This window comes from Myotis lucifugus, unplaced genomic scaffold (assembly GCF_000147115.1).
Source record: "Myotis lucifugus unplaced genomic scaffold, Myoluc2.0 scaffold_55, whole genome shotgun sequence".
Classification (NCBI taxonomy): domain Eukaryota; kingdom Metazoa; phylum Chordata; class Mammalia; order Chiroptera; family Vespertilionidae; genus Myotis; species Myotis lucifugus.
Window position 1 is genome coordinate 4,557,542 of NW_005871103.1, and position 27,649 is coordinate 4,585,190.

Below are 27,649 nucleotides of genomic sequence, written 5' to 3' on the forward strand. Positions count from 1 at the left end.
GTGGTGTCTCCCAGGAGCCCACCATAGCCAGCTTCCCCAAGAACCCTGAGCCCCAGGCCACCCCAGGGAGCAGGACGGCGTCCCCGCCGGAGGCACCGGCCCTGCTGTGAGGAGCTGGCCGCTGGAGAAAAGAGGACATCGGTTCTGACAGGGAGGCATCCGCTCGCTCTTCAACTGCCAAATCACGCTGCAGCCGAGAGCTCTGCTTTGTGGCTGCGACAGGAGGAAGGATAAATTAATGAGGCATCCCCACTGCCCCAGAGAACCCTGGGGGCATCGCGCCGCCTGCCACACAAATGCCACCGGAGCAGGGACATCAAACAAAGAGTGTGAGCGAAGGCTCCACAGAGACGAGGCTGAGTGGCGGCGTGGACACTAGGTGGCGCTGACATACCATTCAAATACCCCAACCTTCAAGTTTCTCAGGAAGGCAGAGCAGGGAAAGTCAGGAAAAGACCTGCACATGCCAATAATGAACCAAGATTGATATACTGGGAGCTCCGGTTCCTTGCAGTGACGACCATGTCAGACACCCTGACTTCTGCATCTTCTCTCAGCTCCTGCCATATTCCCATTCACCCCCTGACCGGCAGTGGGCTGCATGGGATGCGCGGATCTCTCATGGTTCCATCATCACCACATAAATCATTCTATCACACGCAGATGCAACCACTGTTATTTATTCTTTAAAATTAAAATAGCTGGGTTCTCTTTGCTGATTAGGATGATTCATGTTAATGTTTTTAAAAAGAAACCCAAGTAGTACAGAAAAAGTAAGAAGAAATTTTTTTAAAAAAATCACCCCAAATTCCAGCGCCCAGAGATGAGTATCCTTAGCTAGCTGGGGAGTCGGCGTCCAGGTATCTCTTCCTACCCGCAGAAAAGCAGACACATGATCTGATGGAAAGGGGGATGATGCATTACAGCATCACAGCTGGAGTTTTACTGCTGCTGTGGGCTCTACTCAGTAAGTCATGCAGATACCTCCTGGTCAGCGAATGGAGCCTGGCATCGCTGCTCGGAATGAAGAGACAGAACTCCACCACCTCAATGTACCAGAAAGTACTGCACTGAGCCCACGAAGGAGGCATGTCTGTTCTCCTCTGACAGGACCACCCACCAGGGCAGGACTTCAGTTCCCCATTGGCCTCCACAGACCACTTCTGAGCTGCGGGCCGGGGGTCTGCAGGTGGGGGAGTGGCATCCAGATGTATGTGGCGGGCAGGTGGAACAGACATTTCCCTTCTGCTGTCTGTCTCCCTCTACCACCTCGCTGAGGGGGAGGAGCCCTGTGGCCAGACCTGGAGGAGGCATTTGCAGAGCACCAGGAGGACTCAGAGCAGGACTGGCCAAGTTGTTCTGCCAAGAGCCGGTAGTAAATATTTTCGTTTTGCGGGCCATACAGTCTCCATACATCACAAATAAGCAACTGTGCCTTCGAAGCACAAAGCAGCCCAGGCGACATGCATGGGGATGAGTGTGGCTGTGCGCCAATCAAACTTCTCTCATGGACGCTGCATGTCAATTTCACATCCTGGTCACGTGTTATTAAGTCTTCCGCTGCCTGTGATTTTTCAACCGTTTAAAACATAAAAACCATTCCCAGCTTATGGCCGTACAAACGGTGGTGGTGGGTGAGTCTGGGTTTGCTGATCCCAGGCCTCGAAGGTACAGGGAGGACACACCTTTGCTGACACGTGTGTCCTCAGCACTGACCTCGGTCCCCAGCACACCTGGCAGCCTCTCTAAACACATCCCCCTGCGAGGTGCTCCCTGCACCAGCCTCCCCTCCTCGGGCTGCTTCCATTCCCACTGGTGTCTGCCTGCTTCCCACAGCCCTCGGACGATGCCCACGCCAGCCCTGAGAAGTTCTGCCTTTAATCTGAACCACCTTTGACTGTGAACCTAGACTTTCCTGAATAGTGAAGAGGCTTCTAGCAAAGCCCAGGGTCCTCTGGCTCTAAAGCAATGTCCAGGGTATTTTCTCAGTGGCTCCGTAAGTGCATGGGAGGTGCTCACCCCACCCCACCCCACCCCACCCCACCCCACCCCTCTTCATTTGGGGTGTTAGATATACCACTGTGATTCGTGGTGTGAAGTCGGTGTAATTTCCAAGTGCCTTAAAATATTGAGTTGAAGGTCCTCCCAGGCACCCTGCCTCCTCCTTTTCTCTCCTGAGACAACAGGCCAATTATTGGTCAGGATTCCGAGAGGTACACAGCACAGCTCAAACACAGCCGCGTGGTGCCACTATTCCACCAAGCTTGTCAGCAGCATGAAACTGGGGGTGGGGTGGGGTGGGGTGCGAGATTATACACCCCAAGGGTGTTGTCCGGCCAGCGTGGCCTGAGCCAGGGGAGGGGACCGGGCAGGGAGAGAGCGGGCACTGTCCCTTCTCAGGCAGAGGGGACCGTTCCAATGGAACAGCACCTCAGCCCCCCCCCCTCCCCCAGCTCAATTGCCTGTGTTTCCTTTCTCGCCCCAGCTCAGCTCAAACCTTGAATATGGAGCCGGTTAGGGGAAACTTCCAAAGAAATGGCCTCAGGGAAGGACTTCCCTTTTGAAGGGCTGTATCAAAGAGGGCTCCGTGAACACAAATCCCCCCAGCCGACCAGGCAGAACTGCAAACCTGGAACCTGGTCCCCTCCCTCCCCTCCTGCCCAAGGTCTCCGGAGAGGGAGTGTGCAGGGCCAGGTGCCAGAACCAGAGGGAGGGGGTCGCAGCGGGACCCGCTCCAGCATCCGGGGAGTTACAGCTCCCAACAGGATCTGGCTGGAGCCGCCAGCTGCCTAGGACCCATGGACCGGGCCGGGGGTTCCTCTCAGGTGATCCAGGAGGCACTTCAATTACTCTCCCCACTCAAGATGAGTGAGAGCACTGGGGTCCCAGGCTGGCCAAGGACACAGTGGGGAGGAGGGTTCAGAGCGGGGACCCCATCTGTCACATCCCACACCGGAGGGTCGTGCGCATTCCAGCCTCAGACACCTCCCACATCTGCCTTCCTATCTGCAGGTGGGAATCAAGCTGTCAGGAGGGTTCGTCAAAGTGCTTAAAGATCCGAAAACGGCCCCACGAAGGGCTATGAGCCTATTGTAGCCTCAGGTCCATGGCTGCTTCTGCGGGTTAATAATCCTTCGCACAAAAAAGCTTCCTTCCCACTCCTCCTCTCTGTCTTCCCAGCTTCTCTGTTCTCAGTGACAGATCAGAGTCCAGGGTCTGCAATTTCCAGCCTTCACCTCTTCCAAGGCCCCACTCTAACACCCGCTGCTGCCCAATCACCATCCTCCCCCATCAGAAATGCACACCAAGTTCCAGGTCCCTCAGGCTCTCACAGGGATGCTGGACATATACGCAGCGTGCAGGCTGACCACGCCCAAGGCCTTCCCTCAGTGCCAGTCTGTGCTGACACAGCAATAGTACCAAGTCCAAGCCTGGCTCCGGGCTGAGTTAGCGCATTTCACCAATTATGTCATCAACTCCTCACTGTAATTCAGTGGGGCTGCTGGCTCCATCATCACATCTGCTCAGGTCTGTTTTAGAGACCGAGATCCAAGGGGTCATTCATCCTCGTATTCACTCAGGCGTCAGACTACTTCAGTTCTGGAAGTACCAGCTACGTGGTCTTGGATAAATGCGTGACGTGCCCAAGCACCTGCTGGCTGACGTGTAGGAAGTGTGCTCTAAGGAGTAGCTATTGTTAAACAGTTATTGAGGACCTACTATACGCCAGGACCCTGCCCAGGAACTAGCCACAAAGATGAACACAAGTTGACATGGCTCTTGACCTCCCGGAGATTACGGCCCATAGGGGGAAACGCATCCACCACTTAACCCCCACCAATCAGTTCTGTATCTATAAACGTGTTTGTTTTTAGATTCCACATATGAGAGAACTCTTATAGTATGGATCTTTCTCTAACTTATTTCACTTAGCACAATACCCTCTAGTCCAGGGGTGGGCAAACTTTTTGACTCGAGGGCCACAATGGGTTCTTAAACTGGACCGGAGGGCCGGAACAAAAGCATGGATGGAGTGTTTGTGTGAACTAATATAAATTCAAAGTAAACATCATTACATAAAAGGGTACGGTCTTTTTTTTTTTTTTAGTTTTATTCATTTCAAACGGGCCGGATCCGGCCCATGGCTGCTCTAGTCCATCCATGTTGTCGCACGATTTCATTCTTTTTTCATGGCTGAACAATAGGCTACTGTATATATGCCACAATTTCTTTATCCTTCCATCCATCCATGGACACTTAGGTTGTTTCCATGCCTTGCTAATTTTGACTAATTCTGCAGTGAACACTGGAGTGCAGATATCTTTCATTGTCAGGATTTTCGTTTCCTTCTAATAAGCACCCAGAAGTGGGATTGCTGGATCATATGGTAGTTCTACTTTTACTTTTTTGAGGAACCTCCATACTGTTTTCCACAGAGGCTGCATCAATTTTCATTGCCACCTGCATCCTTGCCAGCACTTGTTATTGCTTGTCTCTTTTTTTAATTTTTATTTTTATTGATTTCAGAGAGGAAGGGAGAGGGAGAGATAGAAACATCAATGATGAGAATCATTGATCGGCTGCCTCTGGCACACCCGCTCCTGGAGATTGGGCCGGCAACCCAGGAATGTGCCCTTGACCAGAATTGAACTGGAGGACCTTTTAGTCCAAAGGAAACCCCTCTATCCACTGAGTCAAACCAGCGAGGGCTATTTCTTGTCTTTCTCATGATAGCCATTCTAACAGGCCTGAGGTGATAGCTCATTGTCCTTTCGATTTGCATTTCCTGATGATTAATGATGCTGAGTATCTTCTTTTCATGTACCTGTTGGCTATTTGCATGTCTTCTCTTATTCTAATATTTGGTCTTTGTCCCCAGTCCCTGACAAAGGGCTCCTAAAACCCTTGTAAATTCCTAGTCATCAGAGTACTAGGAGCATCTTTTGTGACTGGTGGGCTTGGATACCTTCTGGATTAAGGCTGGTCACTGGAAAAACCAAGCCACGATTAGAGACTGGAAATTTTCAACCCCTCCCTCCTTTTCCAGAGAGGGCAGGGTGTCTGGAAATAGAGTTAATAATTGATATGCCTACGTGACAAAGCCTCCATAATAATCCCAAAAGTATGGGGTTCAGGGAGTTCCCAATCTGGCTGTTCATCTGTTTCCTTAATCACATCCTTTAATCAACTGGTGATCGTGGTTCCCTGAGTTCTGTGAGCCACTCTAACAAATTAATGGAACCCAAAGAGGGACTTGTGGGAACCTCTGATATGTACCCAAGTCAGATAGAAGTTGTGGGTTACCTGGGGATCCGTTACTTGTGATTGGCATCTGCCGTGGGTGGGAGGAGTCTTGTGGGACTGAGGCCTCAACCTGTGGGATCTGACACTATCTCCAGGTAGATGGTGTCAGAACTGAGTTAAACTGTAGGACACCCAGCTGGTGTCGCAGAGAATTGCTGGTCACAGGTGGTGACCAGAAGCGTCAGAAGTGAAGTGTTCTGTGTGAAAGTGAAGAAGAAAGACAGGAGGTGGACAGGGTGCTATTTCCCTTCTCAGGAGGAAGAACATTTCCTACTTCACTTGTGGAGTTTCCTCTACGCCACCAACAGCACCCGCTCCATTCCACGAACAAGCCCTGGTGTGCAATTCTGCTTCCCAGCCAATGACTGGGTATTCAGTCTCTGTGTAGCAACTGCCATGGAAGACAGCAAGTTTGCAAACTTCCTTATCCTGTCAGGGCACCGTGTACTGTGTCTGCTGTGCATGTAACAGAGCCACACGCTCAATCCCACAGCAGCCGCCTGTGTGTGTGTGTGTGGGGGGGGGGGGGTCAGAGGTGGACACGAGGCTCTGACTCTCCCCCATGATACTATTCCTGACCTCTCCCACCGCCTTAAAGTCTTCTTTCCTACGCCACCTCCCTCTTCCTCTGCGAGCTAATGGCCATGGGAGGTGTCCATGTCCTGTGCAGGAAAACGCATTGTTCAGCTTGGCGCTAAGGGAGGTGGCAAAGTTCAGGATGATGCGTCTTCCCGGCCCCACTTGACGACAGCTGCCTCTGGAACCCTGGGTGGAGGGCTGCGTCCCATGTACCCGGGGGCCCTTCCCTCCTTCAACTTGAAGGTGCTGGGATTTCCTGCCGAAAGGGCCAAGTAGACGTCTCCCTCTCTCACCGAACACAGCATCCTTGCCACGTGACACCTTTTAACTTCCAAGGCTTCCCACTGCCTTGAGGTAGTCTGAGCCCAGAGGCCGGTGCAGGCCGGGTGGGCAGATGCCAGCACCCTGCCCTGGAACTGGGCTTCCTCTAGCTCAGTCTCCCACTTCCCACCACTGCGAATCGTTATGGTCCGTTTATCCTGAAGAAACACCTGGGTCACTTAGGGGCCCACAGCTGCCCTCGGGAACTGGAGACTGTCACCTACACCCCACCCCAGATCTACACCCCAGGAGCTGTCTGTCAGCAACCCCAATGGCCATGGCAAGCGAGCATCAGTGACCCACACGGACGGCTTGGCCAGGCTTCATTAAACCACCGACTCTACGTGATTAAGAGACAGAGGCCAGGGTGCCCTCGCCTGTTTCTTATTTGGCCCTAAAATAATTTTTCTCTTAGAATTAGGTATCACCGAAGCCTGCTACCTAATATATTTAAAAAGAGTGTCCTGGGTCTTGCCTGACATTCAACATCCGGCACCTGCCTCGTTATCAGTTCTGGCTCAGGGAGGCCGCAGGATGAGCCCGATTGTTGGGATGCCGCCGGGGTCTGACCCCTAGATGTGGCACCTGCCCCAACTGGCCTGTGGTAAGGATGCCCTCAATGGTATGGCTCCAGGGTCTCCCTCACCTGGGAACTGGCGTCAAGTGGCCCCACTTGGGCTTGGTGAAGAGGACCCAGAGGAAAGCGGCGGGGGAGGGAGGTGAGGGCGGGGGTCTGCCACTAGCATGGACAGACCAGGCTCTGTGCAGGCAGTGCCCCTCATGGGGACTCACGTGCAGCACCTGGGCGGGACCAGCCACTCACCCTCCGGAATCAGGTCCCTCTGCTCCAAGGAGCTGGGCTCTGGCTGGCTGGTGAGTGCCCAGTTCTCAGTGGTTACTACTCTCTTCTCTGAGCAGGGTCTCTCTTCCTCCCTCTCCCGGGAAGCCTTTGCCGGTGCCAGCTCAGGGGCATGGGAACTGCAGGCACCGTGCGCTTGATAAATAACACCTGTTGGTACTTAGTGTCAGACATACAGACAGCGCTTTCGGAACACGGGCATAGATTTTAAACAGAACAGCCAAGACACTCGTTTTGGTCCACGCCGGTGCTTCGGAATCACACAACCAGTCCAGAGAGGGCCCCAGAGTGATGTGGCAACCATGACAACCACCAGCTGTGCTGAGAAGAAACGATGACTAGAGAGGACTCGATGCGGGCTTCCAATTTACAGACAGGCCTCAGGGCGGATGAGGTGAGACCGTTTCTTTTTTTTTTATCCTCACCCGAGGATATGTTCATTGATTTTCAGAGGGAGAGGAAGAGAGAGAGAGAGAAATATCGATGTGAGAGAGAAAGATGGGTCAGCTGCCTCCCGTATGCGCCCTGACAGGGATCGGATCCACAACCTTTGGGGGTATGGGATGATGCTCCAAACAACAGAGCCACCGGCCAGGGAGAGACTTTCTTGTGACAGGAGAGAGCCGGGGTTCTGTCCAAGTTACTGTCCCTGAAGAAAAACAACCGTAACCAGCGAGTGTCTGTGGAGCGAGCGGGAGAGTGGGGAAGACAGATTGTCTCCACGGGGCTCCTCCTGTGATTCCAAGGAGACGCACACACCTCCGGCCTCATGCTCCCTGGTTAGCGAGACAGGGGAAGTGAGTCACTCTGGGAAAGAGTGCTGGTGGCCTTGGTTAGTTTCCAGACTTTGTGAGCACCACAGCGCCCACACAAAGCCCACGCTAAGGAAGGTTTTTCTAGAGCAAAGAAAAGCTGAAGCCATAGGAGGGTGGCCAAGTCGGCCTTGAAGATCACACTGCCACACCTGCCTGGAGACGGAGGCTTAAGTAATTAGGTAATATTTATAGTGTGAAGACGACAGCCGCCCTCGGCGCCTGTTACAGGTATCAGCTCAACAGCTCCCAGCCAGGAGCAGGGCTGCCGGGCAGCGTCCGCCACGGCGCCTGCACCTCCACATGCCTCATTCTCACTGTGAGGCGGGCAGGGCGGCTGCTCCCTGGGAAGGACAGGAAAGCCCTCTCCAGGGTGTCTGAGATGAACGCTCCCATCCAAGTGGCTTATGGTAAGATGAAGATGGCTTCCCCAATCCTAGGAGCCTTTCCAATTCCGGGAAGTGACGTGGAATCCTACTCCAAACGCCTGGCCAGCCTTTCCCACGGGAGCACGCAGCCCAGCGAGATCCCATGCCCCACTCTGTCTCTTCTTGTGAAAGGAATCTTTTTAATTCTGGCCCATGGCATGTGTGGGTGAGCTCGGTCCATCTGTCCCTCCCTCCCTCCTCACCTTCCGTCCACACTTCCCTCCCTCCCTCCATTCATCCTTCCATCCATCCATCCATCCATCCATCAATCCATCCATCCATCCAATATTTACTGAGAAGCTAATAGTGAACACTGCACTCGCTCCAACAAAAAAAAAAAGAAGACAGTCTCATGGAGCTTATGTGGGAATGGGAGAACTAAATATTAGGAAAAAAAAAATCACACAGATGCATGGACATGAGGCTGAAAGAGAAAGTACTGGTGTTTAGACACAAGGGGCTGGGCAGAGGCAGCCAGGAAACCTCCCTGGGGACGGGACCCTGGAGCTGAGCTGTGGAGGCTGAGAGGGGCTGCTTAGGCCCAGAGGTGGACAGGGCCTTCCAGGCAGAAGGAACAGCTGGTGGACTGAAGGGTTGGATGCCAAGGGAAGTGAAGTGCAAGATGGGGCTGGGGAGGGAAACAGGGTGTGGAGGCCACACTGATGATTGTGGATTTCATTGGAAAGGTTTTAGCAATTTCCAACAACCTGGCTGTGCACTTCCACTAGGAAGAGAGCATGGTCCCCTGTTCTGAAAGTTATTCTCCAGTGGCCATGTCACATGTAGAAGGTTGTTCTGAAACATACAAAGAAGCCACTGCTGACCTACAAACAGGAAAGTACAATTAGCCCTCGCTGGTGTTGGCTCAGTGGTTTGAGCATCAGCCCTTGGACTGAAGGCTTTGATTCTAGTCAAGGGCACGTGCCTCGATTATGGGTTCGATCACTGGCCCTGGTTGCTGGGTGTGCAGGAGGCAACCAACAGATGTTGTCTCTCTCACATTGATGTTTCTCTGTGTGTGTGTGTCTCTCCCGCTCCCGTCCAATCTCTGAAAATCAATGGGAAAAATATCCTTGAGTGAGGATTAACACCAACAAAAAAGAAAGCACAATTATTTGCAGAGTACTTCCCATGTCCCAGGCTCTGTCATAGATGTTCCCTGCACTGATTCACTTAAAGGGCCACAAGCGAAGGAGGGACTGTAATTATGATCTTCATTTACAGACAAGGAAACAAGACTTAGACATTAACTAGGGCAAAAAAGATTTAAAAGTTAACGGTTGACCCGGAATTTCAGTCCAGGTGTGCTTGACTACAAAATCTATATTCTTACCCAGTGCCTTATATTGTCTCATTATTCATTCACTCATTCACTTATTCATTCAATGAACAATGACTGTTCGCCTACTATGCCCTAGGCCAGGGGTCCTCAAACTACGGCCTGAGGGCCACATGCAAATACAAATATTGTATTTGTTCCCGTTTTGTTTTTTTTACTTCAAAATAAGATATGTGCAGTGTGCATAGGAATTTGTTCATAGTTTTTTTTTAAACTATAGTCCGGCCCTCCAATGGTCTGAGGGACAGTGAACTGACCCCCTGTTTAAAAAGTTTGAGGACCTCTGCCCTAGGCACTGTGTGAGGCCCTGCTGATTCATGGATGCACAAGGCAGTCAGCCAAGAAGGCCCCATGGCCCAGATAGAGAGGGTGCACCGGCCCTCCCAGCGACTGAGCCTATGATCAAGGCCTCAGCAGCCTGTGCCCTGAGCACCCAGCATCACCTGCCAAAAGCACACCAAGCAAACGAAGACTGGTTCCTTGTGAAAAGCCACCTCCGGTCTTCAGGAAGAGCACCCTATCCCCACAGCACATCCAGTTGCAAAGCTCCTTCGTTCGGGGAAGGAGTAATAAATAAACTGTTCGAGCCGCCTGCTGGCAGCTAGAACAGAGAGGCCTCCGCTGTGGATTCATCGGAGCCTGGCAGTCCTTGGAAACTGAGCGGACGCTGCCTTTGCACCGAAGAGGGTCTGGGCTCACAGCGTAGCTCTGCCACTTCCTGGCGAAGGGCTCTGGACAATCACCTGCTCTCTCTGAGTCCCAGTCCCCTCATCTATTAAAGAGAAACAACACCACCGCGTTTCTCTCTTTGCACCCCCACAACCTTCCCTCCAAACTGTTAGAAACCTCAGAGGCTCTAGTCCCAAATCCTCCCTAAGGATCACGTCTACCTTCGCCAGGATCGCTGGCATCCAACCACTGGCATCCTGCCCGGAATATTTCTATCAGCCTCCCGCCGGTCTCGCAGACTCCACCCCAGGTCCTCTGCAAACACTCCTCACATCACAGAGTGAGGGCTCACACAGAGGCCTCCCACTGCTGTAAGAATAAAACCTTAGATCCTTAGCAAGAAAAGTCTTTCCCACCCTTCACCCTCGCTTGCCCACCTCTCCATGCTGCCTCCCATGCCCCAGGGCCTTTGCAAATGACCTCTCCCTCTAAGAACTTTGCCGGGCTGGCTCCCTGGCACCACCTGTCCTGTCCAGGGCAGGTCCCTAGATCCCTTTCCCACTGCTCCCCCCCTCCTATCACTTAGTCACCACCTGACGTATTCTCGCAACAACACGAAGTTCTTCCATTGGTTGACGTGTGCCACGTGATTTCTTTCTCGCCACTAAAATGTCCTCCCGAGATGAGGAACTCCTCTCCCTCGTGTCTAGTGCCATAGTAGATGCTCAACAAATATTTGATAAATGGAAGGTGAATTCTGCCCTGGCCAGGTGTCATCCAGTTCACCAGAAGGCTGCAGGTTTAATTCCCGGTCAGAGCACAAAACTAGGTTGTGGGTTCGATCCCCGGTCTCTCTCTCTCTCTCAAAAAAAAAATCAATAAACATATCTTCAGGTGAGGATTAGAAAATAAAAAATAAAAGAAACTGAGTCCCGACAGAGGTTGTTTCGGGGAGTAAATGAAACACTAGCCCGAAGGAGGCTCCCACAGCTTCAGGTACACAAACCCCTCCCACAGCCTTTCAGCTGCAGGTGCTCCGGGCACAGCCTGGAGTCGGGAAGCAAGATGCCTGACAGATGACAAGAAACTCACTGGCTACAAACATGAAGCCGAGGCAGTTAATGCTACATGAAGTGTCTGTGAAATATCAACTCCATGCCAACCATCAAAGGCACCTTCCTTTATAAGGGGACATATGCAATACTTTCAACAATAAAGCTTTTAAAAAGAAACGTCTGCAATAGTTTAGAATGCACGTTCTCTAGAATCCTGTTTTTCAAAAGGAACACATCTCAAGGAATGAGACGATGTTCATAGTGCCAAATGCTGGTCAATTCAGAATAAACTGCTACGCGAGGCTTGCAAAAAAAAAAAAAAAAAGAAGAAGAAGAACATAAAATTATAGTAACTCACGGGATGTCCAAGCATGTACAAATGTTTGATGTAACATGGCATGACCTTCAAAACTGGGAGGGCCCAGAAGTGTGGACAGCCTTAAAACCAGTCCTACTTTTTGCCTTCGTTCTTGATCACTCCTCAGGGGGAAAAGTAACAGCTAAATGGTAGTTATTTGTAAAAGGAGGAGGCTGCACAACCACGTGCTTCCCTGCACTTCTCTGGGTGAAAGTTTCTGCAAGGAGCAAGCCAACGGAGGGACGAGTTTTGGGAAGACAGCTCCTCCCAAGGAATTAGGTGCTCCTATCAGAGCTACTGCTAATGAGAGAAAATAACGCAAGCTCATTAGCATGGTGAGTGGAAATGATCAAACCGAAAATAGAACAACATCAGTATTTTCTCCCCAAATAGCAGACAACCTCGATGTCAATGTCCACGTCTGGAAAAGCAATCGCGGATTCACTTCTTCATTAATTTGGGTGGAAGTTAAAGCTCGCTCTCAGTGTGTGCCGATTGGAAGCAGGCTAGGCCCTCAGCATTCTCACGCGGTGGTACATGTCCTCACACTGCTGTTAACCAAAACACGAACTGAAAATGTGGCTAAAAAAGGGATCCCTCCATTGACAGAAGCAAGGACCATTTTTCCAAAAGCACGGCCCTGGCTTAGGAGAACGGGGTCCACGGGCAGCCCAGTGTCCCCGCCACTTCCTCTGCTTTCATTACGTCATACGGTGTCACTTTAATTAATTCATCCAATCAATTTATCAGATCAAGTGGTTTTGATCCCACTGTGATTCAAACAGGTTTCATTAAATTAATAAACCATATGTTTCATGTTGTTGGGAGGAAAGCTATTTCTCTCTGTTCGCTGTTCCAAAAGTCTTCACAATGGGCAGCATTCGGCACTTAATCACCAAACCATCCTCCGAGCGCCCCGGGTGTGTTGCAGAATAACGGAAATGACAGCCCATTAAATCCTCAAGTCTGTCCACGTTATTTACCGATACAGGGCAGGCTGGCGACTCCATGGCCCTTAAACAAGCCTAAATACGGTTTCCATTTACTGGAACGAAAGCTTTAGACTTTTTTTGGGTGACATCCATTACAAGTCCTTCTTCAGCAAGAATACAACGTTAAGATGACTTTGCCCCCTTGTCTTCGGTGTCTCACATGGCCAATGTGTCTCATTCTTGGCATCAAAAGGCTTGATTCTGTTTTCTCTATTCCAGTACATCCAATCACCCTGACAGAGGGCAGGACGGGGCGCAGAAGCGCAGGCAGCCCCCCCAGGCTGCTCGGTGCACACGAGTTGGAGAGCGCAGCAGGGGAACGAGGAGGTGGGTGCTGTACTCAGTCCGCTGCGCTCTGCTTACACTTCTGGTGGCAAATGACCTGGTGCTAAGGTGAACTGCTGAGTGGTTGGTTACCAAGTTAACAGGCTCATTAGTCCTAGGGTCTTGTAGTGGGATGGAAGAATAAAACCAACCAATGGGCACTTTCACAGTCACAGCTACTATCATTTTCAAGAAAATAGTTACTTTAAAGCAAATTTAAAGCCATCCATTAGAGGGTCACTAAACTGTGGTTCCCAAGCCAAATCCAGCCTGTCACCTATTTTTTGTAAATTAAGTTAAATACACACACACACAGACACATATATATATATATATATATATATATCTACATACATACATATATATGTGTATATATATGTATATATATATTATTGATTTCAGAGAGGAAGGAAGAGGAAGAGAGAGAGATAGAAACATCAGCGATGAGAGAGAATCATTCATTGGCTGCCTCCTGCACACCCCCTACTGGAGATGGAGCCCGCAACCCGGGTATGTGTCCTTGACCGGAATCGAACCCAGGACCCTTCAGTCCACTGGCCAACGCTCTATCCGCTGAACCAAATCAGCCAGAGCAAAGTTAAGTTTTTTATTTCTACATCCAGTCATTTTATATACTGACAATGGCTGCCTTCATGCTACAGTGGCAGAACTAAGTAGCTGCAACAGAGACCACAGGACCCACTGTCTGGTACTCAGACAGAGATGTTTATTGACTCCTGTCCTATGTGATTAATTGATTTTTCTTTCTTCTGTGACAATAGCCCGATAAGTACATAGCTCCATGCTCAACATCATGGCTCTCCCAGGCACTGAGAGCTTCCCAGTAATGACTGGATAGAGACTGTCAATCAGACAGGATCAGTTCCTTTTGAATAACCTGAAAATTACAGAATACCATCCTTCTCTTTCTGAAATCTTTTTTTTGCGGAAGATTAAAGAGAAGGAACTTTTTCTGTCTTGGCTATTTATTCTCTAAAGTCAACAATCTCAGTCCTCCCACTGCCTGGTGATGCCAGCACCTGCGGGTGGCCCTTGGCCTGTGGTGCCCTGGAACCGAGTCTTCTGGGGCGGAAGGAAGGAGAAACACTGGGGCACGTGGACCATGGTTCCATGGCCTGTGCGCTGAATAGCAAATAGGACATCATGAGACATTAGGGCAGTGCAAATCAAAACCCCAAAGAGATACTACTCCCCCTCCTGTAGGATGGCAACATGAAAGAGGTGGAAGATCTGGTGAGGATGTGGGAAAGCCAGAGCTTCCTACACTGCTGATGGGAAAGGCAATGGGGGCAGCCCCTCGGGACACAGTGTGTCAGTTCTTCAAAACAGTAAGCACAGAGTATGACTCAGCAACTCTACTCCTGGGTTACAACCAAGAGAGTAACTATGTCCATACAAAAACTTAAATATGAATGTTCCTAACAGCATTATTCATAACGGCCAAGAAGTGGAAAAAACTCAAATGTCTATGAATTGATAAATGGATAAAAATGTGGCATATCTATACAATGGTATAGTATTTAGTAAAATGAAATGCAATTCTGATACGTGCTTGAATATGGGTGAACCTTGAAAATATGATGTTAAATCGGCTCGAGAAGAAAAAGCCATCTATTGCATGATTCCATTTATATGAGCTACCCAGAATAGCCAAGTCCAGAGAGACAGAAAGCACAGTCGTGGTTGGCGGGAACTTGAGGGGAGGCGGGGAAAAGGAGAGGAAGGAGAACCGGAGTGACAGCTGATGGGCGGGGTTTCTTCGCGGGGTGATGAAAATGTTCTGAAAGCAGATACAGAGTTGTGATGACTGTACAACTTTGTGAAAATACTAAAAACCAATGAAGTGCACACTTTAAAAGAATGAACTTTATGGTATGTGGATTAAATCTCAGTAAAGCTGTTATTAAAAATATAAAACAAATAGACTATTAGCAATAAAAAGCAATAAGCTACGATACATGCATATACATCCTGGATAAATCCTAAGCTCCTCACACCAAGGGAAAGATGAAGCACATCAGCAGTGGCTGGAAGAGACCACAGGAGGAAGAACTGGTGCACGTGGACATGACGATCTTTCTGGGGCGATAAAAATGGCTGTAAAGCCATAAATTCGCTAAAAATTATTGACTTGTACAATTGCAATCGCTGGATTTTATGGTATGTAGATTATGCCTTAAAAAAAGACACCCAAAGGCTGGAAAAACAGGAACTTCATACACTGTGGGTACATACGACCCCTTTGGGGAACTGTCTGGCCACATGTAACCAAATCTGAACACGTATGTGTACGCTGAGTGCAGCCTTTACTCCTGGGTGCATACCCTGCAGAGATGTGTCCATACGCTCATTACAAGACATGTTCAAGAATTCTCATAATCACCCATACACCCATGTCTATTGAAAAAGGTAAACAATCCAGGTACAGTCACACAAGGAAATCCAGCGATAAGAAAGAACGAACTACAACTGCATGGGACAGCATAGATGACTCTCAAAACCAGAAGAGCACAAGGAGCAAGACACAGAAAGGTCAGCCTGCATGGCTGTTTCCATGAAACTGACCCGCAGGCAAGGCTAGCTCACGGCCATGGCTGCCCTTGGGCACAGTCCGGGACCAGGAACAAGAGACGCAGGTGGTCCTGGGAAGCTGGTGGTGTGAGCTTCTGGATCTGGGTGTTTGTGACTCAAGTGCATTCATTCAGTTTGTGAGAACTCATCAAGCGGTCCACGTAGTATATGCGTGTTTTTCTGTGTGTTAACACTGATACTCTGTTTAAAAAAGATGTAGGGCCCTAGCCGGTTTGGCTCAGTGGATAGAGTGTTGGCCTGCAGACCAAACGGTCCCGGGTTCGATTCCGGTCAAGGGTGCGTACCGCGGTTGCAGGCTCCTCCCTGGCCTGGGCCCTGGTTGGAGTTCCTGCAGGAGGCAACCAATCAATGTGTTTCTCTCACATGGATATTTCTTTCTCTTTCGCTCTCCCACTCTCTCTAAAAATCAATGGGAAAATATCCTTGGGTGAGGATTTAAAAAGAAGACATAGGCCTGCACCTACATCTCTCTCTGCTTCTCGCAAGATCACAAACATCTTCACATTCACACACTTTAGGAGTCAGCAATGGGCACTGTGGTAACTGCCACAAGCCTGCAGAATGCAGAGCTGGCCCTGACATGGCAGGACGGGTCCCGGGCTCCGCAAAAACTCAGTGGAAGCCCTTTCAGCGGAGGCTCTTGCCCGCTTCGACAATTTGGTGCCAGGGGAAACCACTGTCTCCACTTCCCTGGGTATGAAGGGCCTCGCATTCCTCTTTGCACGGCTGACCAACATCGCATCCTCAGCCCGTTGTTAAGGAAAGCACTTTGCAGCTGCCACATCCTCAGCAGCTCTGAGCTCCCCGATCCGGCGCTCCCTGGTGATATAAATTCCTCACCCCCCACGCGTCCTGCACATTCACGTCTCACAAGACAGTCAGCCCCCACGAGCTATTTCCCAAGCCAGTTCCCGCGGGAGAAAGCGCTGGAGTTCAGTGGTTTTCTTTTATTTTTAGCTCGGTGAAAAAAAATGAGCCCGCGTGCAGTTTTCTATGGCGGCCCAACCGAAGGTATTTTAAGGTCTGTGTGCTTCTTAGCCCTCCATTGTTCCAGGCTGACAAATGATGCCCTTGACAAGGTGTCCGCCCCATATTACTGGAATCTCCAGCAGTTCTTCACAGAACCTGGCCAGACTAGCGCCTCCTCCCCGTCCCCAAACAAAAGCAGACTGGAGGGAGAGGGTCACACTCTTAAACAACCTCGCCTCTTCTGTTAGCTCCTTTTCAGCTATGAGCCTGGAAAATGGGCTTATTCTGACCATCAGAGGGCAGGTCAATGTGGTTATTTGCGGACAGAATCTCAGTCCCCCTGTTCCCACAAAGGCCGTGTGCCAGTAGCCAGGCCCCTTTCATTGGGGGTGGGGGCACTCTTGCCAAACTTCTCCATGTAACTCCCCCCACTGAACGCCAGTGCTGTGACAAGCTCACCCTGCATCACCCAAGTTCACAGTTTTGAAGAAGGAGAGCACTGGCTTGAGAGAGATCATAAAAACGCCTGTTAGTCCTTCCTCCCTTTCAGGTACCCGGGCTTCGATCAGCCTTATTCCGCTAAGCGTTCCCCAAGCTCTGAGCCACAATTATGAGAAATCACAGAGCTGGGAGGGCGGGCTGCCAGGGTAGAGTCGACTTTCTAGTTTCCTGGGAGAGAAACTCATGCTCATTTCACATTAAGAAAGTAGAAATGGAAAAGATTCGATGGCTGAAAATTGTCAACTTAGGTTTATCAGACACGGACATTAGACTGTGAAGTGATAGTTCCAAAGGCCAGGTGGTGCCTAGAGGGGCAGAGCTACCTGGAGTCCTTATCTGGGCTGCATGTTGTTAAGGACGCTGCAGACAGGGGCCCTGGGAGCAAGTCCAGGCCCTGAGACAAACTCCTGACCCCAACAGGAAAACAGTTAAACAGTAAGACACCCCGAAGCTTTCTTTAGACATGAACTAACTAGTGCTGATGTCGCAAGGTACAGAATCCGAGAGAATGACTAATATATTCCTCGTCAACAGGGCAGTTTTGAACTTATCTAGTTAACTAGTTATTCCCACACCTGTTTCTCCTTAGCAACCACCCGCGTCCCTTCAGCAGAAGGGCATACGCTTAACACCAAGTCCCAGTTCTTGGCTGGTTTTGAACTCCTTTTCATTTGAAGTAATTTGTGATCAGGAATCTCCCCAGGGCAAGGGCACTTATCCGAAGGTACCTTTAGAGGCTTCCGTCCCCAGTGGGTTATCGAGGAAGTCTGTCATGTCATGGTTCCAGGCGTCGCGGACGGCGGACTTGGACACCACCCTGCCGTTCAGACCCTGCTGTGGTCGGAAGTTATTTCTCAGATACTCCACTGACTTGACGTGGTCTTGCTGCTCCGTGGTGAAGATAGAATAGAAAGCCTCGAGCTGCACAGAGAACCAGCGAGGGGAGAAAAAAAGAACATCAGTTAGAAAAGCTCCGAGGTCCCAAGCGGGTGGGGGTGACAAGAACACAAATGATAGGACGTGCCCCAGGCCGCGTCTGACACACCCCGCGGGACACAGGCTTTGGCTCGTCTGGCTGAGGCTTCTGTCCCACCAACTACCCAGGAAAACCCTTCATTGGAAGGTGCAGAGAACTCTCAGTCCATGTCTCAGAGTCCCATGTTTTCCGCAGCCCTGGTCCCCGGCCACGGCCTCCAATATTATGGGAACATTGAGTTTTGGTGAAACTGGGAGGCTCTGGAGCCAGACTGCTTGGGGGGGAATTCTAGCCCCATGGCTCCACCATGACGCTGAGAAAGATGCTCAACTTCTCTGAGCCTCAAAATTTCCTCAATCAAGTGGTGATAATCACAGCAGCATCCGAGCGATAGGGTTCAAGTCAACATGAAATGAGATCATCCATGAGCAGTGCCAGGCTCCTGGCACACAGGCCTCAATAAATATCAATGATCTAATTTGTCCTGAGCTTCTCCTTCTATCCAGGGGATCCAGGGCATCCGAGTCGCTAAGTCACAAAGTTGCTAAATGCATGGCTTGCCAGTTAACTGCCCCCCCCCCCGCTGCCCCCCCCGAGGTCAGCAGCCACCAGACGGGCCAGCACAGTCAGATAGTTAAGCTTTCTGCATCTCCAGTTTCCTCATCTGTAAAACAGACATAATACTAGTATCTATCTTACCAGGTGATGGAAAAGATTAAAATCGATGTTCATCACCTAGCCCCCGGAGAGCCTCAGTGAAGATCCGCAGCTATCATTATTAGTAACATTATTAAGGGCCATTTCCCACAAGACTGCTGACCAAACTTCCATGGGAAAGCAAAGAAAAAAAACACTCCCAACTCCAGGATCCTATTTCTATGACAAAAAGCACCCCCGCTAGCCCTCAGCATTCCACTCATGGGAGCAGGTCGCAGGAAGGGCAGGGGCTGGGGGGCAGAGGTTAGTTCCCAATGGACCACAGAGCTATTCTTGTCACCAAAGAAATGGACCGTAGCCTAACATTGCCAGCCACCGAATATCTAACCCCTGGATGTGGGGGAAGGAATGGAGTGAAGAAGAGAGAAACCGAACGAACTCTTCCTGGCCCTCCTGGCCCCTTGAATGCGGGTCAGAACGCTGTCCCCAGGTGTGATGGGTAGACAATGCCTCCCTGGCACCCAGAGTGGCTGCCCTCGGCCTCGGGGCCAGGGGGTGGCTGCCACCAATGCATAAACAAACAAGAGAATTACCGCCTCGGTTTCGGATGGTCATCCTGAAGCCTGAAACTTACCCCCGTGTTTCTCAAACGGCCTCGCAGAAGCCGGCCGAGAACAGCCTGCTTCCTTCTGAAACGCCCTCTCTTCGCAGCAGAAAGTAATGAATACATAAGTGAAGTACAGAGTGATTTTAGCCAAGAATCATTCAAGTATACGGGTTCGCCTATCATCCCACCTTCCCTCCAATTCTGCAAATGTGAAGTGATAATAAACCGTGAAACCTCTCTGCTTTTTCATCAAAGTAATAGAACCAGACGGTCTCTCAACCAGCCTCCACGTAAAAGGAGCACATTATTCTCGAGTTACTCCAACTCTCTGCTATTCACACAGCGTCTCCTCTCACAACTTCCAGCATTGCCAGGCAGAATGTGCCTCCCCTCCCCCATCCTTCCTTCAGATGTTCCTCCTGTATTTATAGTGGAGGGAGAGAGGCAATCAAAGGTCAGATGGCTTACTCTGTCCAAATGTGACCCACTCGGATGCAAGATGAGGGAGGTGCTGGAAAGCAAATCCCCAGGCACGGCATACCCACGAGGGGACGACCAAAATCCGGACTGAATGCGCCCAAAAGTGAGAGAAGGTTTCAGATTTTCTTAGAGAAAATAGCTTCTTAAAATTACCTAAAGGGAAGTAAAGGCCCTCTGGAAACAGTCTAGGGCAGCCGTGGGCAAACTACGGCCCACGGGCCGGATCCGGCCCGTTTGAAATGAATAAAACTAAAAAAAAAAAAAAAAGACCATACCCTTTTATGTAATGATGTTTACTTTGAATTTATATTAGTTCACAAAAACACTCCATCCATGCTTTTGTTCCGGCCCTCCGGTCCAGTTTAAGAACCCATTGTGGCCCTCGAGTCAAAAAGTTTGCCCACCCCTGGTCTAGGGAAAGACTAACCAAAATGATTTAAGGGACGGAGAGTAAGTCCTGTGTGAAAGGTCAGAGGAAGTGGGGTAGTGCAGCCGGCAGAACCGGCGAATAAGGAGGAATTTGATTAAAGGCCCTTGTACGTGGAAGATGCTGACTAGCTCTTCTCAGTGTCCAAAGAAGGCCGAATAAGAGGAAATTGGTTTAAATTACAGCCTTGGAGATGTGAGTTGAATAGAGGAAGGAATTCCTTAACTTTCAGAGTGATTTTTAAAGAAAATAGACTGGGCGGCCATACATAGCACATTAGACCAGAGATTTTCTGGAAAAGACAGCCATCTGCCCTGAAATAGTTTAATCTCCGAGATGCCAGGACAGGATGGCCTGCGAGATGCCTCAGCAATTCGATCTGAGGTTTGTTTCTTCTCTAGAATAGTTGCTTCTTCCACAAGACAGCATTTAGTTCTCCTAAAAAGTTTATTTCTGATGCCGCCGGAAAGAATTAGTCATATAACTATGAAAACAGGCAGGTTCTGAACTTAACACAAAAATGCTTAAATTGCTTCTTACAGCTTAATGGCGTGCTACGGCTTAAAAGCTGCGCCACTTCCTTGTCATTAACTCACCTTGCCCTAAGATTTCGAAGGGAGGATGCGATGGTTCTCACAGAGTGAACCAATGACCTGAACGATATTATATTGTCAACTGGATCACACCTTCGCTCGGCAGTCGCACAAAAGAGGAAAAGGAGGACTCTTAGCAGACTCAGCCACGGTCCTTCGCTAGGTTGGCAGCGTTCAGGAAAACCCTGTCATTCCTGTACGTTGAGTGAAATAGCCAGTGGCCTCTCGTCGGTAACTGGCACCCACGCCTGCGTAGGGACTGGAAACCCGCCCTGGTCCCTGGGTTGGCGAGGGGAGCGCATATTTTCCACTTCGGCAGGGAAGCAGCGATCATCTGGGCCAGAAACCTGCTGAAACAGTGCCTCCCCCTGACCAGCAGTTTCGCTTTCTGAGGTTTCAGTCACTTGTGGTCAACTGCAGCCTGAAAATACTAAATAAAAAATCCCCAAAGTAAACATTTCTAAGTTTTAACTTGTGTATACTCTGAGTTGTGGGATGAAACCATGTGGTATCCTGCTGTCCTGCCCGGGGCACGAGTCATCCCTTTGTCCGCGTCTCCACGCTGTAGACGACATCTGCCCGTTAGTCACGTAGTAGCGTCTCAGGTATCAGGTCCCGTCAGGGCACTGCAGTGCTTGTGTTCACGCTGCCCTTACTTTACTTAATAATGGCCCCAAGCACAGGAGGAGCGATGCTGGCAACTCAGACATGCCCAAGAGAAGCCGTAGAGTGCACCCTTTATGTGAAAGGTTTGCATAGATAGAAAAAACCCCACACAGTGTATGTAGGGTTTGGTGCTATCCACGGTGTTAGGCACCCACCGGGGTCTTGGACCATACACCCCGCAGGTACGGGGCGCCTGCTGTATGTCACTACACAGATGCTCCAGGTTTTTCCTGATCCTTGTTACCCTTAGAAACATACTCACTCACTAAAGGTTAAAGTGACCACCACCTGGGCCTCCACTGCAGTTTCTGATTCCCAGGGATGCCATCTACAGAGACTGTAATGAGAGGGTGCCTACCGGGGTTGTGCAACACAGCAGCCCGAATAAGGCAGGGGCCATCGAGCAATCTATACAAAGCCGTGTTTCAAGTCTTCTAGACATGGTCAGCAGCCACCCTACGGTCCTTGTAACATGCACAGGAGATCATATTACCCAATCAGTGCTTCTCAACCACCTCCCATTCTCACGGTGGGGCCCTAAGGATCTGGCCGGTGCCTCATCTCCCACTGCAAAACGCCTACTATGCTGCCTGGGTTTGAAACCCTGTTTGTAACCCCTACTTGCTAATGTGTGACCTTGTCCAAGTACGTAGCGTTTCTGAGCTTCAGTTCTCTTACCTGGATAACGGACACAACATCACTACCTACCTCGTGGTTTTTGGCATAATTCCTGGCTCACAGTAGATACTAAATAACTATTATCATCACTACGATTACTATTATTACTGCTTTATGGGAATGTGGTCATCATGACTGTACTCTAAGCTCCCTAGTGCCATCTGCTTCTCCATCACACCCATATGTGCCATGTACTTGGTTACGCACTTTACAAACGCTATTTTGGTTCCTAACTTATTTTTAGTTTAAATAACATTAAAGTAACATTATTAATAGCATTATGACATCATTAACACTAGCATCTTATACTTAGTGAGCGTTTATTATGAGCAAGGCATTGTGCTAAGAGGGTCATGTGCTTTCTCTTCTCTACTCCTCACAGAAATCCCATAAGGTCGGGGGTACTATCGTATCATTATGACTCTCGACTGGTGAGGAAACTGGGCTTAGAGACATTAAATCACCTGCCCAAGGTCACGCAGGAACCAAGAGGTGACTCTTTTTCATGCTCTCAGCAGCTTCATGCCAAACACATTGCGGGCCCACAGCATTCCTCGCGGGGTCACACTGTGGGGGAAACTGATGTGGTGATCAGAGACCCCCCAACAATTCCCCTTAGCTAATCCCCAAGTACCACTTCTGCAAGACACCGACGGACGGCCACATAACTGCCTGCACTGGGGCGCTCTGGGAAGACCAGCCTCCGGCCAGCACAGGAGGCCGGGTGTGTGACCAGGACGGCGGCACCAGGTAAAGATGCCACCCACCTCACCAAGCCTGCGTTTTATTCACTCATTCTTTGCCGGGCACAGCTAACAAACACACCTGAGTTTATCTTTACTTTACTGTAACGAATGAAGCCTTTATCATGGAGTAAAGCTAAATGAAAGTTTTTATTTCTATAACATTCAATGGACTTTTTAACTTTGGAAGTGACCATGTAAAACATCTCTTCCTTTTATCCCTGCTCGGGGAGCTGTAATTGCATTTTAACTGGTGCTGTTTCAAGAACAATTTTAACCTTGAATTGCAAATGTCTTAGCGGGAAGTGTATATAAATCATTTCAGCTTAGTTTTTATTATAAAAATATTACAGAGAATAATTAGTTTTTAATCTGTTGGTTCGAATGAAAGGAAAGCTGAAATGTATTCATGCCGCCGTGCGCAGCCAGAGCGCTGGTCCACGGGATGCGGGAGCGGACCATTGTGGCTGAAGGGGGACGTGAGGGAAAATCAGAGCGACATTCTGAGCCGTGGAGAGGCGATGCGCACGGTATTTTACAGAACGGGTAGGCGATGGCAATGAAACAATGCCAGCGTCCACTATAAGCAGAAGAAGAACCCCCAGGACATGCACCGGGAACTGAGATGTCACACCCAGGGTCATAGAAACACTTTTTCACCATGCATTTGAGAGGTGACGGGTGGGGGGGGGGAGCAGGGGTGGGGGGAGGTGCTGTTTTGTTGGCTCGTTACTAAACAAGTCATGATGGAATAGTACATTCTCAATAGCCTGGAGCATCCAAAGGTTTCCTCACTGACACATGGCTGCCAAATAAAATCCAAGAATAGCCAACTAACCACGGGACCATCCCCCACCCCCACCGGACCCCATAGCTACGGACAGATTTTCATGAAGGTGATTATAGAAATCCTTGCAGACAGGAAAGGACTGAACCACAATGAACAAAGAAAGCTAGTGCTGTGGATTAATAATGACACCTTCACCCACTACTTAAAAGAACCTTTATGCGCACGCACTGCCCATCACGAGTACTGGAATAGAAACGTTCTGAAGGAAGCGATTTGCTGGTGATTATAGCTTTGAGTTAAACACTAGAGCCTCACAGCCAGTAGCTACACGTGGCTATCCCCCCAGGAATGGGGCTAGCCCTACAGGTTGCAATAATAATGGGAAAAACTGGGCTAAATAAAATACAGTAAAATGAATTTCACCTGTTTCTCTTTACATTTTATGGTGGTTACTAGAAAATGTTGAGCGATGTTCATGGTTTTTGTCTTATTTATACTGACAGTGCTGCCCTAGAGCCTTGGTGAGCAGATGGGAACAGCAACAAGCCCCGCCCAGTGTCTCCCGAGCCCCTACTGTGGTGCCAGGGCCAGGCCCAGCGCTCCACACACATTCCACCATGGAAGCTTGGGAATGACTCCAGCGTGGGCATTAGTATCACTCCCCTTTTACAAGTGGAAACCGAGGCAGAGAGTCTGAAGACTCGCGCCAGGAGTGGGACCCCACGCAGTTTGGCTCCAAATGGTAAATGGTGTTAATTCAAAAGAGTTGCTCCATTGTTTATGAAAGAGACAACACTGATACAAAAAAAAATCATGCAAATAAACCTTCCCTATCCACTCCAACATATTCTTGGGGGGGGGGAGGGGCGCGTGGGGAGGAATCAAGCTTCCAAAAGTAAACAAACTTGCCCTACTGGCTTGGCTCAGGGATTGAGCATCGATTTATGAACCAGGAGGTCATGGTTCCATTCCCGGTCCGGGCACATGCCTGGGTTGTGGGTTCAATCCCTGGTGTGGGGTGTGCAGGAGGCAGCTGATCAATGATTCTCTCTCATCATTGATGTTTCTATCTCTCTCTCCCTCTCCTTTCCTCTCTGAGATTAATAAAAATATATTTGCAAAAAACAACAACAAAAGTAAACAAACTGGACATATTTAGACATTTACTGCCTTTCTGATAGTGTCCCCAAGAGCACTAAGATAAAATGCACGCTCAGGAAGATGACAGGCGCTGTCATATTTTAAACCACAGGAAGCAACCAGTCCTGGAAAGAGAAGGCCGGGATGGTCTGCGAAGGCCCGAGCACCAGCATTTGAGAGCCTCTGTCCTAGAATAAAGCACATCCGCGCCCACGTCCTGTCTGGTCAGGACACAGCTGGCACCTTCCCAATGCGCCAGTCCTGCTCTCTGACCTCCAACACCAGGACTGAGTGTCACCATAGCGTCTGGGTGACAAAGCCATGGCACGGTTTCTGCTTATTAACAGTGGATGTTTAATGAAGCCACAAAAGCTACCCTGAGTGCTGGCCCCCGAAGCCCCCGTGTGATTTCATCGGCCACACTGTGTTCAGTTCTAGGTTGTCACGCGAGGCGGAGTCAGGGTTCACTGGCTCCGAGCCCGGTTTGAAGGTCCGAGTAGAATCACAAAGGAGAAAAAAAATAAGTAGGTCCTCCTATTTACTCTGGAAGATTTCAAAGAAACCCACATCCTACCAGCCAACAGTCCGCGCCAACCACAATACTTCATGGTGAATATGCTCTCATTCTGGCTGCTTCAGGCACGCAGCGTGTGAGAGAGGAGCGGAGACAGCGAGAGGGATGAAGGATTGGGGACACCCCCTTTCCGACAGACGCAGACATGGAATTGTCTGCTTGGCTCCTCCAAGTTGGCCAGCTGCCCTTCTGAAATGAACATGTTGTGCTAACTTCAGAAAGAATGTTGGCAGGGCCGGGAGGTCTGCCGCGCCACCACTGGGACGGCGAATGCCTTCCTTCCCAGGGCGGACACGCTGTGACCTCGTGCAGCGGGCCGGCAGGGACCCAGCGTGGCCACATAGACACGAGCTGCTTCCTCCCTGGGAGACAGACAGGGATCTATGAGGCTGTGCCTGATCAAGGCAAGTCTTATCTGAAGATGGTTTATAGTAAAGACACAGGGAGCCGATATGATTCATTTATTTCTTCACAATTTTCTTGAAACAATAATTAATAGCTACAGAGAAGTCATCTGTTGAAAGCCAGAGAGGAAAACTGTCCTCATGTCTTCTCTTTGAGTGTGTGGGTGGCAGGGAGTTTGAGGGTAAATCAGTCTTAACAAAGAAGAAGGCCCAGTCACCAAATGTCAAAATGCTTCTAACTGACACATACTTGGCAAGACACAAGCCTAAAACTGGAGACCGCAGTAAAACCCAGCATGCGTCCTATGGCTCCCCACCCTGACAACCACCGCTCTCTGCCTCTGCCCCTCACAGGGCCAGGCTTGGCTTTCGTAACCTCCTTATCCCAAGCCTTTATATCTTTGGAGACAAAGCATTTCTCTTAACCCACAAAGCTCCTCCCCCAACGCTGAGGATGCAAATACATGGACTGAAATTTTATTTTGATAAAACGATGTTGGCTTCACCATCAGGAAGAAAATTCACTTCATAGTTCCTTATCTCCTGGAGGCTGGCAGATCCTGTTCGGAAACCAAATTGCTAGTCCTTCTTTCCTGTAGTGTGCTTTTATTCATTTTAGATAGAGAGAGAGAAGCATCGACCGGCTGCCTCCAGTACGCACCCCGACCTGGGACGGAACCCACAACCTGGGCATGTGCCCTGACCAGGAATTGGATCAGCGACCTTTCGGTGCATGGGATGACGCTCAACCAACTGAGCCACAATGGCCAGGGCACTAGTCTTTTTTTTTTTTTTTTTAAATAAGAGCAGAATTAAAAGAAAAAACTCTGACAGTCAAATGTTTGCCAACAGCAGGGAGGCCAATACATCTGCTTGGCCTGGGCCCACGCCATCTAACTCCTCAGTGAGATGTGGTGTCGCTCATGCACAAACTGTTCCTTTTACCCCCAGGGGCAACCCTCATGGCCTAGGAAGTGACTGCTGATTTATTCACATCGGGCACATGACCCGAGACCCGCCAACTCGTTGGTTGGCCAATGTCTACTGGACCTATCTTCCTGCATACTATCTGACTAAGATCCAGACTGTTGTCAGCTGGTAACTACCCCTTGAGTTGAAAGGTCAACAGGTACTACACTAACCATATTGGGAAAGGAAAAAAACAACAACAAAACCTGGAAGAGAAGGAACCAGAATTTTGCAATAGTACCGAATCACAAAGCCATAGCAGAAACTCCAAGATGTAAGAGCCTGCGTGGCCCCTGAGAGAGTGAAGCATGAACCTCACTTGCTAGTTATATTCCTGGTCAGGGTGGCTTCAGGATCCCCCCACCATTGTTTCCTGAAAATCCTCCCTCCACATGAGCTACCCCTGAAAGGGGTTTCTGTTTCTTATTCCAAAAGAGACCTGACCAGCGCACCATCCACCAACTACCCCTACTCCCTATTCCATCCTCTGCTCTTGGAAAATCTTTGGACTCCTTTCCAGGCCTGTCAGGTTCATAATCTTGTTGCCGGTGTCTTCAGTTATATTACTGATATTATCACATCATTCCCAAGCCTCACACTTCCCTGTGCTACATCCCTACCGCTGGCTGTCAGGCTCTGGGGAGGCGTTTCTAGGAACGGCCAGATAGGAACCTCCCGTTTTTAGACATTACTGGTTAATGGCTCAAATGCCTTTCTTACACATCCTTCCCATTGTTCCTGGCTCTATTTTCTGGAATTATGGAGAAGAAATAGATGCTTCTGCTACCTCAGTGTAGGCTGCCTTCTTTGGTTACTAAGATA

General features: G+C 49.7%; 1 protein-coding gene across 1 annotated transcript in view; it reads right to left on the minus strand.

The window, feature by feature from the left end:
* The window catches only part of PTPRG (protein tyrosine phosphatase, receptor type G), a 654,131-nt gene that overhangs the window by 92,816 nt on the left and 533,666 nt on the right, over positions 1-27,649 (minus strand). The window contains 1 exon segment of the mRNA XM_023754062.1: positions 17,852-18,044. Coding sequence (XP_023609830.1) covers positions 17,852-18,044 — 193 coding nt within the window.